Source organism: Salmo salar, chromosome ssa01, assembly GCF_905237065.1.
Source record: "Salmo salar chromosome ssa01, Ssal_v3.1, whole genome shotgun sequence".
NCBI classification, from domain to species: Eukaryota; Metazoa; Chordata; class Actinopteri; order Salmoniformes; family Salmonidae; genus Salmo; species Salmo salar.
The window spans coordinates 53665049-53681165 of record NC_059442.1 but is presented as its reverse complement, the minus strand read 5'-3'; the positions used below and the strand labels follow the sequence as shown (position 1 = coordinate 53681165).

General features: G+C 44.6%; 1 protein-coding gene across 2 annotated transcripts in view; it reads left to right on the top strand.

The window, feature by feature from the left end:
- The window catches only part of LOC106604940 (adhesion G protein-coupled receptor A3), a 286173-nt gene that overhangs the window by 263251 nt on the left and 6805 nt on the right, over positions 1–16117 (top strand). The window contains exon 18 of one of the 2 annotated variants that reach the window (XM_014200092.2): positions 4797–4838. The exons of the other annotated variant lie outside the window; for it this stretch is intronic. Coding sequence (XP_014055567.2) covers positions 4797–4838 — 42 coding nt within the window. The remainder of the gene's footprint in view (positions 1–4796; positions 4839–16117) is intronic. 2 annotated transcript variants of the gene reach the window in all.

Genomic DNA, 16117 nt, shown 5'->3' with positions numbered 1-16117 from the left:
ATGATAAAGGATGATAAATAAGGATGATAAATAATAATACTAAACAGTATGGCAGCAGCATAAGGTGTGTGTGTGTGTGTGTGTGTGTGTGTGTGTGTGTGTGTGTGTGTGTGTGTGTGTGTGTGTGTGTGTGTGTGTGTGTGTGTGTGTGTGTGTGTGTGTGTGTGTGTGTGTGTGTGTGTGTGTGTGTGCGCGCAAGACTGTACGGGTAGGCATGATAGGCAGATATACATGTAAACCGGGCTGAAATGTGACTAGTAGCAGGAATATGTAAATACTTATGGCAATATATTAGTGGTAATATATACATGTAAACAGGATTAATAGTGACCAGTAGAAGGATAAATAGATACCAGAAGGTGATACAACCAGTCAGGATGCTTTCGATGGAGCAGCTGTAAAAGTTCCTCAGGATCTGAGGGGCCATGCTAAATCGTTTCAGCCTCCTGATGGAGAAGAGGAACTGCTGTGCCTACTTCCCGACGGTACTGGTGTGTGAGGGCCATGATAAGTCCTAAGTGATGTGGACACCAAGGAACTTGGAGGTTACTTGAAATGAAGGATATTATAAGCAAGACATGCTTGGTAGATTCTGTATAAACCTTAGTTGTGTGTGTCTGTTTTTGTCTTTTCTTCTAATAGCACAATTACCATGGGTTTCACTTGGAGAGTTACTGGTTCATTTATCTGAAGAGGCGTCTGTAGCTAGTTTACATTCCCTGCCTTTTGGCTTTGTTCACTTCATGCACTTTATTGTAATATTACTGTCACTGCACCAAATGTATACAGTTTGGCTCCTCATTAGCTAGTGCTTCTCTTACACTTACTAATGTCAGGAAGTAAAATGTTGAACTTGAGTCACTCTCTGCTTTAGGGAAGAACTTTTAGTTTGAATAATATGACACACCATTTGGAAATGACTCTGATAAATACCCTAGATTGCTGGGAGCCGAGGATATTCTTTTTAATCAAACCCATTTCAGAAATGGGGCCTGTTCAATTTAGAGACTCCTGTTAGTGTGGTAGAGATGCCATTCAACGAGCTGTCTGCTGCTTAGCAACTATCACTAAGCATGGAGGTAGGGAGGGAGAAGATACTGACGTTTGTCCAGGGAACATGTGTTTATTAACATCATCATATGCATTATCATCGTCATCTCCCGGTCATTATCGCTTTCACAGTCACTGTTCAGCGTCTTGTCATCAATATAACCGTAGGAAATGGAGGGGAAGCCGCTGTGGGAAAATGTATCTCACAGGACGTGTCGGTTCGTTGGCAGGATAACAAATTACGGTGACTGTGCAAGGATGGTTTGCAAACTGACGTGTTACACATATGACTCAATGAATTATATTCCAAACTCAAATACGGGGAAAAGTCTGAGAGTCTGTGCCAAGTAGTAGGTGACTGATGGGTCAGAGTAAACTATAGAGGTACTCATACTCTCACCCTCCGTTTTTTTCTTCTTATGGTTTTGAGTCCAAGTACCTATTGAGGTAGACAGAGGAAGTTGTTTGGTTTCGATGATGATAAATGGGTTTGGTTTGTGTGTTGGCTGAGTCCTCTGGCTGAGACTGCTTCGCTGGGAGAGAGTGGGAGAGGGAAGAGCAATAGTGGAGAGAGAGAGAGAGAGAGAGAGAGAAGAAGAGGAAATAGTGTTGATCCGGCGAAAGGAGAGAGAGAGCAGACTTAAACTATTACCTGTTACCATGGTGCCCACCCAAGGCTCGACACAATTGCCTCAATCGCCTGTGAGCCTGCTGAGCCTGCTGAGCCTGCTGAGCCTGCTGAGCCTGCATTGTACGTCAGCTTTCAGAGCTGTGACCTTATCACAAATCTCAATCTGTTTAATGTTTGATCATGGCTTTAATTCATATCCGCTTAAGTGCACACATCCGATTTAACGTCACTTCCTGTGTTATATTAATTTACTTATTTCTGTTTCTGCATATGCTGGCTTCACGTGCTTGTGGGAAATAGAAACTGGGAACTAAGAAGTGGTAGGTCCGACATGATTGCGAACAAGTGCTTTTGAAGTTTGAACAATTCTTCAACCAATCCGATTTTAGCTAGCTTGATAAGCTTGCTAACATTGCTAATAATAAAGTTTAGCTACAGGTAACTACCAAAATAAAGATAACACTTGAGTAAATTAGGGACACAGTATATTGAAAGCAGGTACTGTACTTTCACACAGGTGTGGTTTCTGAGTTAATTAAGCAATTAACATCCCATCATGCTTAGGGTCATGTATTAAAATGCTCAGTGTGTGTAAAATTCCATCAACAAATGATGGAATTTGTCATGGAAGAATGATGGCACATCCCTCCAATAGAATTACAGACACTTGTAGAATCTATGCCAAGGTGCATTGAAGCTTTTCTGGCTCGTGGTGGCTCAACACCCTATTAAGACACCTTTTTTTATGTTGGTGTGTCCTTTATTTTTCTCAGAGCTTCCCGAAAACTCCGATAGCACGTGAACGCAACATTACTCATTATGCTTGGCATCAGCTTTGGGACAGTGAGACACTCCTTGCTCGCTGGAGGAAAGTGCTGTGTGTGCGCTTTGCCGATCACAACTCTACTGTGTAACTCAATTTGAGCAAATTCGACAGGAAAGCCTGTTGGTCTAAGATAGGTTGATGCGTGGTGATGGGAGACAGACGGACAGATAGCACACCAACACCAGGTTTACCATAGAATCTTGAAGATGGCAATGTCATTGTAGCGTTAAAGATATGTTGCCACAGGCTTTGACACTTTACTCAAGGAGAACTGTCGAACATTTGAAGTCACAACAGTAAATAAATAAACGGAGACAAAGAATAAATAGAAAGTGCTGAAGTAACTTCCCAGCTGGCACGTTACGTTCTCTGGATGTTCATCTGTTTATGGTATCAGTTTGGTTCTGGGAACCTTCCTCTTGCATCATTCTTTCTTTTGAAGAAGCTTCATGGAAAATCTTGAATAAAAAGTTGATTACACCCTCCTTTTCAATTATTGTATGGTACAATATATGAAATCCAGGAAGCCTGTAATGTCAACATTAGGTATTCGGTGCACATTCCTTCCTGAACCATCTGCAGCTGGATGCCAGTGAAAGTCATTGAGGACAAGGACCCTCAGCCTCTCTTCACACTCCTCGACCACCTGCGCAGCACAGGGAGGGGGATTTCTGGAATTTTCTGGAGGTGTGTGTCTAATGCTTGCCATCAGAGGGGCCCAGGCAATGAGACTTAGCCTCTGGAGACAAATCCATTTTCCTCATCCTTCTCCTATCCCCCCTTCTCCTCAGCCCAGAAAAAGCCAGGTGACAGAATCTGATGGCAGCGGTTTATTTAGGCTGTCAGATAATCCGGCATTCTGTCACGGTGACCTTTGTCCAATTGACCCCTGTGTGTGATGTGTCGGCCCCACTGGTTTAATGCTTAGGATGCAAATAAGTACAGGAGATAGGGTACTCACTGAACACTCACTTCACTTCATTAAAAATTGCAGTTGAACTGGGCTATATTCTCTCTTTTGTTGTTGTTGCAATACAGTAATAACTTCAGTGGTGCAGTGTCTGTGTCAGTATGCAGTGTCTGCATCAGTATTCAGTGACCCAAAAATAGAGCGCGTTACGGTAAGCAGCACAGCAACCAATTACACAATGCGGCTTTATTCACCCGTTTTTGCACCAGTTTCCTCCATCATCGGTTAATATCACAACATGTGGACTGGCCTGAGTGCTCCACTCTCTGTAGTATGTCCAGGGCCAGAGAGCAGAGACAGAGGACAGTACATAGACAGAGGACAGTACATAGACAGAGGAGAGCAGGAGGAGGCACTTCTCACTCCGGGGTCTTTGGATGTCTATTTATATCAGTTGATGATTACTGCTGCTCCCCAAAACTGATCTCAAAAGTGGCCGCCCTCTGCACTGTCTGCCATTTTGTGTCGTGAGTTTAAATGACTCTTTAATGGAGAGCAATACGATAAGAGAGAGAACGAGAGCGAGACACAGAGAGAGAGAGGGGGGGGGAATGAGAGAGAAAGACCTACAGTAAGGATGTGTTCCTGTGTGTGTGCGTGCGTGCGTGCGTGCGTGTATCTGTGCATGCGTGATTATGTGTGTGTCAGCCTGGCATGGAAGGCTGGAGTTGTAGACTGGTGATTGGTTGAGATAGAGACGGGGAATAGGGGTCATAAAGCACTAGGCTTTAACATCCCCTGGTCCTCTCGTCTTTATGCTTATCTCCTTGTCATGTGTGTAAATGACTTTCTGTTGGAGTGTCCTGAGGGAATCACTCCCACTCAGATAATGACAGCCCCGGTGATGCTCCCGCTTCCACCTGCCTGCCCAAACATCTTGATTGTAATAGAATTTTGGGATGGGGGAAGAGGGAGAGAGGTGGGGACAGAAGGGGTTGGGTAAAGGGGAGAGAGCAATAGCAAGACAGACAGAGGGAGAGAGGGTGGGGACTGCATGTTCCTGCTTTGTGTTTTTTCCAGGGCTGAAACAGTGATAGGAAAATATCTCAAACAGTAATAGAGACATCTCCGATTTGAGGAGAAGTGGATGTACCAAGCAGTGTGAACATGCTCCAGCACGAATTAAGCTGTTTGTCTACTTGTCATGTGTTATACTGTGTCTCAGAGCTGTTCTCATGTTGAGGAGTTGTAGAGTTTATACTGTGCAGAACAGGAGAGAGGAGAGTTGGAGGTCAATTTGTACTTCTTCCTCTCTCTCATGCTGTCTCTCATTCTCTCTTTTTTCTCTCTCCCTCTGTTTTCTGTCCCTTCATCTCCAGTCTACAACCCAAGCCGGCACACAGAGTGAAGCACATCCTCAGGTCTCTTTCTTTTTCTTATTTTTCTCTCTTCGTGTCTCTCGCGCTCTCTCACACTGACTGACTGACTACTGACTGACTCTCTCTCTCTCTGACTGACTATCTCTCTCTGACTATCTCTCTCTCTCTCTCTCGACTGACTATGTCTCTCTCTCTCTCTCGACTCTCTCTCTCTCTCTGACTGACTATCTCTCTCTCGACTGACTATCTCTCTCTCGACTGACTAGCTCTCTCTTGACTGACTGACTATCTCTCTCTCTCTCTCTCTCTGACTGACAATCTCTCTCTCCCTCTCTGACTATCGCTCGCTCTCTCTTTCTCTCTCTCTCGACTGACTATCTCTCTCCCTCTCTCTCTCGCTCTCTGACTATCGCTCTCTGACTATCTTTCTCTCTCTCTGACTATCTCTCTCTCTCTCTCGACTGACTATCTCTCTCTCTCTCTCTCTCTGACTGACTATCTCTCTCCCTCTCTCTCTCGACTGACTATCTCTCTCTCTCTGACTGACTATCTCTCTCTCTCGACTGACTATCTTTCTCTCCCCCTCTCTCTCTCTGACTATCTCTCTCTCTCTGACTGTCTATCTTTCTCTCTCTCCCTCTCTGACTGACTATCTCTCTCTCTCTCCCTCTCTCTCTCTCTCTCTCTCTGACAATCGCTCTCTCTCTGACTGACTATCTTTCTCTCTCTCTCTCCCTTTCTCTCTCTCTGACTATCTCTCTCTCTGACTGACTATCTCTCTCTCTCTCTCTCTGACTCTCTCTCTCTCTCTCTCTCTGACTGACTATCTCTCTCTCTCTCTCTCCCTCTCTCTATCTCTCTCTCTCTGACTATCGCTCTCTCTCTGACTGACTATCTTTCTCTCTCTCTCTCTGACTGACTATCTCTCGACTGACTATCTCTCTCTCTCCCTCTCTCTCTCTGACTATCTCTCTCTCTGACTGACTATCTCTCTCTCTCCCTCTCTCTCTCTCTGACTATCTCTCTCTCTGACTGACTATCTCGCTCGCTCTCTCTCTGACTGACTCTTTCTCTCTCTCCCTCTCTGACTGACTCTCTCTCTCTCCCTCTCTCTCTCTCTCTCTCTGACTATCGCTCTCTCTCTGACTGACTATCTTTCTCTCTCTCTCTCTGACTGACTATCTCTCTCTCTCCCTCTCTCTCTCTCTCTGACTATCTCTCTCTGACTGACTGACTGACTCTCTCTCTCTCTGAATCTCTCTCTCTCTGACTGACTATATCTCTCTCTCGACTTACTATCTCTCTCTCTCTCCCTCTCTCTCTCTCTCTCTCTGACTGTCGCTCTCTCGCTGACTATTTTTTGGGGGAGTTTGAGTGTTTGATGTGGAGGGCTCTGTCCTTACTTATTTTCTTGATTCTGTCCTTTGTCTTTTCTTTCAATTTGTATTTTCTTTGGAGGAGGGTTAATGCACTATTTGTTTTAGCGGTATTCACAGGTTTTTTCAAAGTTAGGGTGGAAGAGGATAGAGTTAGTTTCCTGGGGTTTGGAAGGTGTGGTGTGCGCGATGGCTTCTCAGCCTAGCGCAGAGGAGACGCTGTTGATACGGCATGGATTCAGGTGTGTTCCTGAGAATGGAGTTAAAGTGGAGGAGGTTCTGCTCGCAGTCGGTGAACAGGTAGGAGCTGAATTTATACATTCCGCTTCTAGAATGAACAAATCTGTGGTTGTGTTCATGAAAAGAGCAAATTTGGTTCTTAGGCTAATTGCTAGTGGAATATTTGTAAGGGGTGTGTTGGTGCAAATTTCGCCTCTTTCTACCCCTTTCGACCAGGGTGGTAGTTGCAAATTTGCCTCCGTTTATTACGGATGATCAAATCAGGAAAGAGTGAGTCGTTCTGGTAAGTTTGCTCGCGGTTTTCGTGTACTGTCGGCAGGTTTTCAGGCAGATGCCGTTAAGCATGTTGTTTTGTTCTGGAGGCAAGTGTCATGTTTCTGAATAACAATGAGCAACAGCTAAATGTGCATTTTAAAGTAAGGCATGGGGAGGGGCTCTACGCAGGGTTTGCCAGCACAGATGGTCTACAGTATTTTGAGTGTGGAGATTTGGGGCATAAGAGCTTAGCGTGCCCACATAAAGGCCATAGACAAGGTGAGGGTACAAGCGCCCCCAGTGGGGGAAATCGAGGTCAATGTGCAGGGGACAATGAGATGCAGGCAGCAGAGGCTGGGCCTAGTCATGCCAGTGATGGTGGTGTAGATGAGCCTGAGCCTAGTCAGGCTAGAGATGGTGGCGTAGCTGAGGCTGGGCCTAGTCAGGTTATGCTAGTGGATGAGGAGAGTATTGTGGGGAAGTGTAAGAAACTGGGGGGGGGGTGTCAAGCTCTGGACCCTCTTCAATGGGTCCAGAGCTGACAGCCAGTCAAGCAGAGGGGTCAAAATATATGGTGAGGGAACTGACAAGGTTCCTGAATGAGACCAAGGGGGAAAAAGTTCATCTTGAGGCTTTTTTTCTGATCTGAGAAAGTTTGTAAGATCAGTAAAACATGCTATGAAAAATGAGGGGCATGGTGTCCTCTTACCCAGGAAATGGTTTAGGTTGAGAAAGTGGGTCACAACAGTGTGTAAAGGTTTATCTTCAGACACAGTTTAGATGAATAGTTTCTTTCTGGCACTCTTTTTTTTAGCTTTGCTATTGATCTCTTTCTTTGCTGGCTTTTCTTTTCTCCCATTTCTTATGGAGACTCTTAATATAAATGGCGCCAGAGATGCGGGAAAGAGGAGTGTTTTGGGTGAATATGTAAAACAAAACAAAACAAAACAAAACAAAAACAAAAAAAGTACAAGTGTTGTTTCTGCAGGAGATGCATAGTGATATGGTGAATGAAATTGATTGGGGGCTCTGTTGGAAAGGGGCAAGTGTGTTGAGCCATGGGACAAATTTTAGTGCAGGGGTGGCAGTCCTTTTTGTACCGGGTCTGTCTGTAAAAATTTGCTCCTCAAAGGAGGTGTGTAGGGCTAGGCTGCTTGTTGAAAAAGCAGAAATGAACAACATGGGTTTAATAAATGTGTATGCACCTAACACAGGAAGAGAGGGGGGGGTTCTATTTGGGAGTCTTAGACAGGAACTCTCACAGGTAGCGCATGAGGAGAAGCTGTTGGTTGGCGGGGACTGGAACTGTACAATGGATTTTACGAAACACAGAAATGGGGAAGAGCCTCATTCAGGGTCAGTGGGAGTGTTAAGGGACATCATTAATCAGTTCGACCTAGTAGATGTTTGGAGAACTAAACATCCTGACACAAGACAGGATACATGGGTGAAGGTCTTTGGAGCTAGGGTGAGTGCAGCCCGACATGATCGTTTTTACATGTCCAGGAATCAGAGCAATAGGCTGTTGGGCGCTACCATTCTCCCAATGGGGTTTTCAGATCACCACATAACCATGGCTTGGCTGTCTATTTCACCAGGGCCTCAGCATGCATCCTATTGGAAGTTTAATGTAAAGCTCTTACAAGATGCTACTTTTTGCTTAGGTTTTCAGATTTCTTGGGAAAAGTGGAGGCAGCAAAGAGAGGAGTATGAGTCTCTGAGTCAATGGTGGGATGTGGGGAAGTCCAAATTCGGCTTTTCTGTCAACAGTATACAGCTCTCTCATCCTCAGAGGCTAGGAGAGTATTGGGGGAACTTGAGCGTTGTAGGTAGAGATGGTGGGGCAAGGCAATGTAGGCCTCCAGGCTAATTTAGCTGAATTACGTAGGATCCTGGGCAGTTTTTTCCAGGTTAAAGCAAAGGGAGCACTTGTAAGAGCTAGGTTCTCCATGCTCAAGGAGATGGATGCTCCCAGCTCCTTCTTCTTTGGTTTAGAAAGACAGAGCGGTGAAGCCAAGGGTATGCATTGTCTACGGCTGTCTGATGTGCGGGTGACCTCTGTGGTGGGGGAGATGCAGGAGCGTACTGTGGAGTTTTACACTGAGTTGTATAGGGCAGAACTGTGTGATCCTATGTGTGCCCAGGTCTTGTTTGCAGAACTCCCTAAGCTCCCTCTGGCACAGAGGGATGAAATTGACATTTCTCTGTTGTCCCATGAACTGGCAGAGGCCGTAACCCAGATGTCCCCCGGCCGTGCACCGGGGGTCGATGGGCTCCCAGTGGAGTTTCATAAAAAAATCTGGGGAATAATTGGACTGGACTTCTTTTGCGTGTTGCGTGAATGCGTCGGAGTAGGAGAGTTGCCGATGAGCTGCCGTCGGGCGGCTCTGACTCTCCTGCCCAAAAAAGGGGACTTGTGTGAACTTAAGAACTGGAGGCCTCTGGCATTGCTCTGTGTGGACTACAAGATATTTGCCAAGGTCCTCACTAACAGACTGAAGTCCCACCTGGACTCTATAGTACACAAGTACCAAACATATTGTGTACCGGGCCGGTCAATCACGGACAACTTGTTCTTAATCAGGGACATGTTGGACTTATCGAGAGGTTCTAATGTGAACTTTGGACTGGTCTCTTTAGATCAAGAGCATGCTTTTTATAGAGTGGACCATGAGTATCTGTTTAATGTGATGTCTTATTTTGGGTTTGGGAAATGTTTTTTGACCTATGTGAAGATGTTGTATGCTGGGGCGTCATGTATGGTCAAGGTGGAAGGGGGGCTCAGTAAGCCAGTCTGGGTGAGACGGGGCATTAGACAAGGATGCCCTTTATCGGGGCAGATATATACACTAGCCATTGAGCCATTTTTGGAGACTGCGGGGAGTGTGCTGGACAGGCATGGGTGTGTTAACAAGCATAGCAGTGTCAGTATATGCAGATGATGTTTCTGTGATGGTCAGGATATGCAAGCACTAGAGACTAGTCTGAAGGTGTACGAGGAAGCTTCGTCAGCTAAGGTAAACTGGGGCATGGGGGGATAGGGCCCCCCCTCTGCTTCCAGGGAGTTTGCAGTGGGGTTGTGAAGGGCTTAAAATGTTGGGAGGGGGTGGTGGTACCTGGGCTCGGAGAGGTGGGTAAAGGAAGAACTGGGAGGGGCTGTCACAGGCAGTGCTGTCAAGACTGGCCAGGTGGATGGAGGTGGCTCCTGTCCCAAGTGTCATATAGAGGGAGGGTGCTGATAATCAACAACCTGGTGGCATCTTTCCTTTGGCATAAACTGGCTGTCCTCAACCCCCCTGCCGGTCTGCTTGCAGACTTGCAACGCAAGCTGGTGGACTTTTTCTGGTCGGGCCATCACTGGCTGAGGGCGGCAATATTGTACATGACCGTTCACAAAGGAGGACAGGGCCTGGTGGAACTGGAGAGCAGGGTGGCTGCTTTCTGACTAAAGGCAGTGCAGAGACTGCTGTACCATACTGATGTCGGCTGGAGGGAACCAGCATGCGCTCTGCTGAAAAGAGCTGGCGGATTAGGGTTGGACCAGCAGCTGTTCCTCATGAAGCTGGAGAGGCTGAGTACAGCAGGTCTCTCCGACTTTTACTCTGCAGTGCTGAGGGCCTGGCAGCTGCTAAGGCCCACATGAGAAGGGGGTGTGGAGCCTGGGCTGTGGGTGTGGGAGGAGTCTATCTTCCACAACCCAGCCATCCCTTAGAGATCAGTTCAGTCGGCCACCCTGCAGAGGCAACTGATGGCAGCGGGTGGGGTGGAAATCCCCGGAAGTCCTGGCACAACAAACAGGAATAACGTCTCTTAGGCTGCTGGAGAAATTCCTGGAGGAGGTCCAGGAGGCACTGTCTGAGCCGGTAAGGGGGATGTTTGAGCGGCCAAAGGGGGAGGGGCCACCAATGTTTCCACCACTGCAGGTGACGGCAGAGACTGGGGACTGGCAAGGGGGTCTGGAGGACTTGTTAGATTTTAACACTCTGAGCCTGGGGGAGTTAGAAAGGGTGGGGAGGTAAAGCCCTCTACAACCTCTGCATTAAGTTAAGCAACATTAGGAGCCTAACAGGAGTGAAGGCACATCAGTGGCAGGGGGTATGTGGGGCGGAGAGTATGGTGGGTTTTAGGTTTTAGGGGACCTCCGGTGGAGGGTTTTATACACGGAGCCCTGGCCACTAACAGCTGGTGGGCATGGGTTGAACCAGGAATTGGTCAGGTGTGTCCTTTCTGTGTTATGAGAGAAACTGTGATTTGTGTGTTTTCTGTGTGCGCCAGGTTAATGCCATTAATGTCTCTGTTGGAATGTCTGTGTGAGAGGTTGGGGGTGGTTTTTACTGTTGGGATGTTTATAATAGGGTACAAGTATTCAAATAAGGAGAAGGCCAAATGTGTTTTGTTGAATTTTCTGTTTGCTCAGGCAAAGTTGGCTATTTGGCTAACAAGGGGGAACAGGGTCAAAGGTGGGGGGATAACAGACCCTTTACTAGTATTTAATGGGGATGGTCTCTGCGTGCCTTAGGGTAGAATTTGAGTTCTATAAAATTATAAAAAGTGTGGAGATGTTTCGGGAGATATGGTGTGTTGGGGGGGCTGTCTGTATAGCTGGGGAAGATGTTTTGGATATACGGTTGTAGAAGTGGTGAGGATTTTGGTTATTGTGATGTGTGGTGTTGTTTTGTATCGTGGGGTAGAGGGCAAGGTGAGTGGTACATGTATGCAGTACAGGATATTTTTTGGTGTTTTGGGGGGGGTGAGGTTTTAATGAAATGAGAATATTTCATTAAAGAAAGACAAAAAGTCAAAGTCTCTATCTCTCTCTCTGACTGACTATCTCTCTCTCTCTCGACTGACTATCTCTCTCTCTCTCTCTCTCTCTGTCTCTCTCTCTCTCTCTCTCTCTCTCTCTCTCTCTCTCTCTCTCTCTCTCTCTAGATAATATACAAAAGTGAAATAAACAATAAAAATGAACAGTAAACATTACACTCACTGAAGTTCCAAAAGAATAAAGACATTACAAATGTCATATTATGTGTATATACAGTGTTGTAACGATGTACAAATGGTTAAAGTACAAAAGGGAAAATAAATAACCATAAATATGGGTTGTATTTACAATTTTTCTTCACTGGTTGACCTTTTCTTGTGGCAACAGGTCACAAATCTTGCTTCTGTGATTGCACGCTGTGGTATTTCACCCAGTAGATATGGGAGTTTATCAAATCGGGTTTGTTTTCTAATTCTTTGTGGATCTGTGTAATCTGAGGGAAATATGTGTCTCTTATATGGTCATACATTGGGCAGGAGGTTAGGAAGTGCAGTTCAGTTTCCACCTCATTTTGTGGGCAGTGTGCATATAGCCTGTCTTCTCTTGAGAGCCAGGTCTGCCTACGGCGGCCTTTCTCAATAGCAAGGCTATGCTCACTGAGTCTGTACATAGTCAAAGCTTTCCTTAAGTTTGGGTCTCTGTTTAGGCTCTCTGTTTAGAGCCAAATAGCATTCTAGTTTGCTCTGTTTTTTTTGTTAATTCTTTCCAATGTGTCAAGAAATTATCTTTTTGTTTTCTCATGATTTGGTTGGGTCTAATTTTTTTGCTGTCCTGGGGCTCTGTGGGGTGTGTTTGTGAACAGAGCCCCAGGACCAGCTTGCTTAGGGGGACTCTTCTCCAGGTTCATCTCTCTGTAGGTGATGGCTTTGTTGTAATTAGGGATACCCCCCTTTTTTAAAATTTTCACCTAAAATGACATACCCAAATCTAACTTCCTGTAGCTCAGGCCTTGAAGCAAAGATATGAATATTCTTGGTACCATTTGAAAGGAAACACTTTGAATGTAGGAGAATATAACACAATAGATCTGGTAGAAGAAAATACAAAGAAAAAAACAACCGTTTCTGGTTGTAATTCCGATGGTGTTCACAAAATGGCAGCAGTGTATGTGCAAAGTTTCAGATGGATAACTTGAAGTATGAGCGAACTACATGACATTTAGTGTGAAGTCACCGAGGTACATTTGGACAAATCATGAAGGAGACATTTGCATTCATATTACATTGTTCTGCAAGAATATCGTCAAATCTGTATACTTGGACTTTGATTTAGCTTTTCCAGTATTAGTAGCCATATTATAAGTTCAACATTTGCAAAACAACCAGTTTTCATGACTTCATAACTCTGAATATTCTTCAAATTTTTGTCAAAAAAGGAAAAGGCATGCTGTCACACAAGGTTAGCAGCTACATTTTGCGACAGATACAGGATTTATGGGATACTCCCATAAAGCCCAGCTTATTGGCTATCTAGCTAGCTTTGTTTGACCCCGGTCAAACAAAGCTAGCTTTGACAAAGATAGAGTCGATCAAGTGAAGACTGCCTGCGTCATCGGCGTGCCATGAAGGCGTCGCTCTCTGACCAAATTTGGTGTCATATAGGATATACTACACCCCTAATGATATAGTGAAGTCTGGTTACGTTCTAGGATCTCTGAGGAATACATACAAATGTGATTTGACTGGTTGAAACAACATTTAGGGTTAGATTTACACAGATTCCTTTCTTTACAAACTGAACGAGTGGAAATACAAAATCGATTGTGCATGCTTATGGACCTTTTTAGGATATGAAAAATTATTTTATCTAACAAAACGACACTTCATGTTATCTCTGGGACCCTTTGGATGATAAATCAGAGCAAGATTTCAGAATGTAAGTACACAATTCACCTTCAGAGGTGAATTTATCAAACCTATCGCGATGAAAAAAGTGTTTTGTTGTTAGGAGCTCTCCTCAAACAATAGCATGGCATTTTTTTCACAGTAATAGCTACTGTAAATTGGACAGTGCAGTTATATTAAAAATAATTTAAGTTTTCAGACAATATAAGACACTTATATGTACCGACATTTTGTTTCCCTAGAATCTGCGATCGTGACACAAGGCGCTGCATGATTTACAACTGTCCCGCTAACGGGACGCCGATCCCTAAGATGGAAGGTTTGGGAATCGCTTCCTTTTAGGTGGTTGTAGAATTTAACGGCTCTTTTCTGGATTTTGATAATTAGCGGGTATCGGCCTATTTCTGCTCTGCAGGCATTATTTGGTGTTCTACGTTGTACACAGAGGATATTTTTGCAGAATTCTGCATGCAGAGTCACAATTTGGTGTTTGTCCCATTTTGTGAATTCTTGGTTGGTGAGCGGACCCCAGACCTCACAACCATAAAGAGCAATGGGTTCTATAACTGATTTAAGTATTTTTTGCCAGATCCTAATTGGTATGTCGAATTTTATGTTCCTTTTGATGGCATAGAATGCCTTTCTTGCCTTGTCTCTCAGATCGTTCACAGCTTTGTGGAAGTTACCTGTGGCGCTGATGTTTAGGCCAAGGTATGTATAGTTTTTTTGTGTGCTCTAGGGCAATGGTGTCTAGATGGAATTTGTATTTGTGGTCCTGGCGACTGGACCTTTTTTGGAACACCATTATTTTGGTCTTACTGAGATTTACTGTCAGGGCCCAGGTCTGGCAGAATCTGTGCAGAAGATCTAGGTGCTGCTGTAGGCTCTCCTTGGTTGGTGACAGAAGCACCAGATCATCAGCAAACAGTAGACATTTGACTTCAGATTCTGGTAGGGTGAGGCTGGGTGCTGCATACTTTTCTAGTGCCCTCGCCAATTCGTTGATATATATGTTGAAGAGAGTGGGGCTTGAGCTGCATCCCTGTCTCACCCCACGTCCATTTGGAAATGTGTGTTTTTTGTGTATTTTAACCGCACTCTTGTTGTTTTATAATGTCACATGTTTTTCCCCCAACACCACTGTGTGGCAGACCCTCATGCCAAATTGATTTGAAGGCTTTTTTGAAATCAACAAATCATGAGAAGACTTTGCCTTTGTTTTGGTTTGTTTGTTTGTTAATTAGACTGTGCAGGGTGAATACGTGGTATGTCGTACGATAATTTGGTAAAAAGACAATTTGACATTTGCTTAGTACATTGTTTTCACTGAGGAAATGTACGCTGAGATAATGCAGACGATTTCCCCAAGGTTGCTGTTATTGGGGTCAAATTTGTCTCCACTTTTGTGAATTGGGTTGATCAGTCCTTGGTTCCAAATATTGGGGAAGATGCCAGAGCTAAGGATGATGTTAAAGAGTTTTAGTATAGCCAATTGGAATTTGTTGTCTGTATATTTGATAATTTCATTGAGGATACCATCAACACCACAGGTCTTTTTGGGTTGGAGGGTTTTAATTTTGTCCTGTAGTTCATTCAAGGCAATTGGAGAATCCAGTGGGTTCTGGTAGTCTTTAATAGTTGATTCTAAGATTTTAATTTGATCATGTATATGTTTTTGCTGTTTGTTCTTTGTTATAGAGCCAAAAAGATTGGAGTAGTGGTTTACCCATACATCTCCATTGTGGATAGATAATTCTTCGTGTTGTTGTTTGTTTAGTGTTTTCCAATTTTCTCAGAAGTGATTAGAGTCTATGGATTCTTCAGTTATATTGAGCTGATTTCTGATGTGCTGTTCCTTCTTTTTCCGTAGTGTATTTCTGTATTGTTTTAGTGATTCACCATAGTGAAGGCATAGACTCAGGTTTTCTGGGTCTCTATGTTTTTGGTTGGACAGTTTTCTCAATTTCTTTCTAAGATTTTAGCATTCTTCATCAAACCATTTATCATTGTTGTAATTTTCTTCGGTTTTCTATTTGAGATTTTTAGATTTGATAGGGAAACTGAGAGGTCAAATATACTGTTAAAATGTTCTACTGTCAAGTTTACACCTTCACTATTAAAGTGGAACATTTTGTCCAGGAAGTTGTCTAAAAGGGGTTGAATTTGTTGTTGCTTAATAGTTTTTTGGTAGGTTTCCACACTACTTTCCTTCCATCTATAGCATTTCTTAATATTACTCAGTTCCTTTGGCTTTGATGCCTCATGATTGAGTATTGCTCTGTTCAAGTAGACTGTATTTTTCTGTGGTCTGATGGGGGTGTCAGTGGGCTGACTGAACGCTCTGAGATACTGGGTTGAGGTCGGTGATAAAGCAGTCTACAGTACTACTGCCAAGAGATGAGCTATAGGTGTACCTACCATAGGAATCCCCTCGAAGCCTACCATTTACTATGAACATACCCAGCGTGCGACAGAGCTGCAGGAGTTGTAACCCGTTTTTGTTGGTTATGTTGTCATAGTTGTGCTTTGTGTTCCATAAAGTGTCCAATGTTGTTGGTTGTGTGGTTTGGCCTCAGGCCAGTAAGTGTAAGCAGAGCCTGCTGAGCATCTGGTACATGCCAATGGCTTGGGCTAGTGGGTGGGGTGGTGGTGGGGGTGGGTTGTGTGGGGGTGGGGTCTGGGAGAGTATCTCGCTGGTCTGGGCGGGGTGTCTATTGAGCTGTCGCTTCTGTGTGAAGTGTTGGGGCTGCGTTTGAGAGCGATGTCCTTCAGAATCCAGGC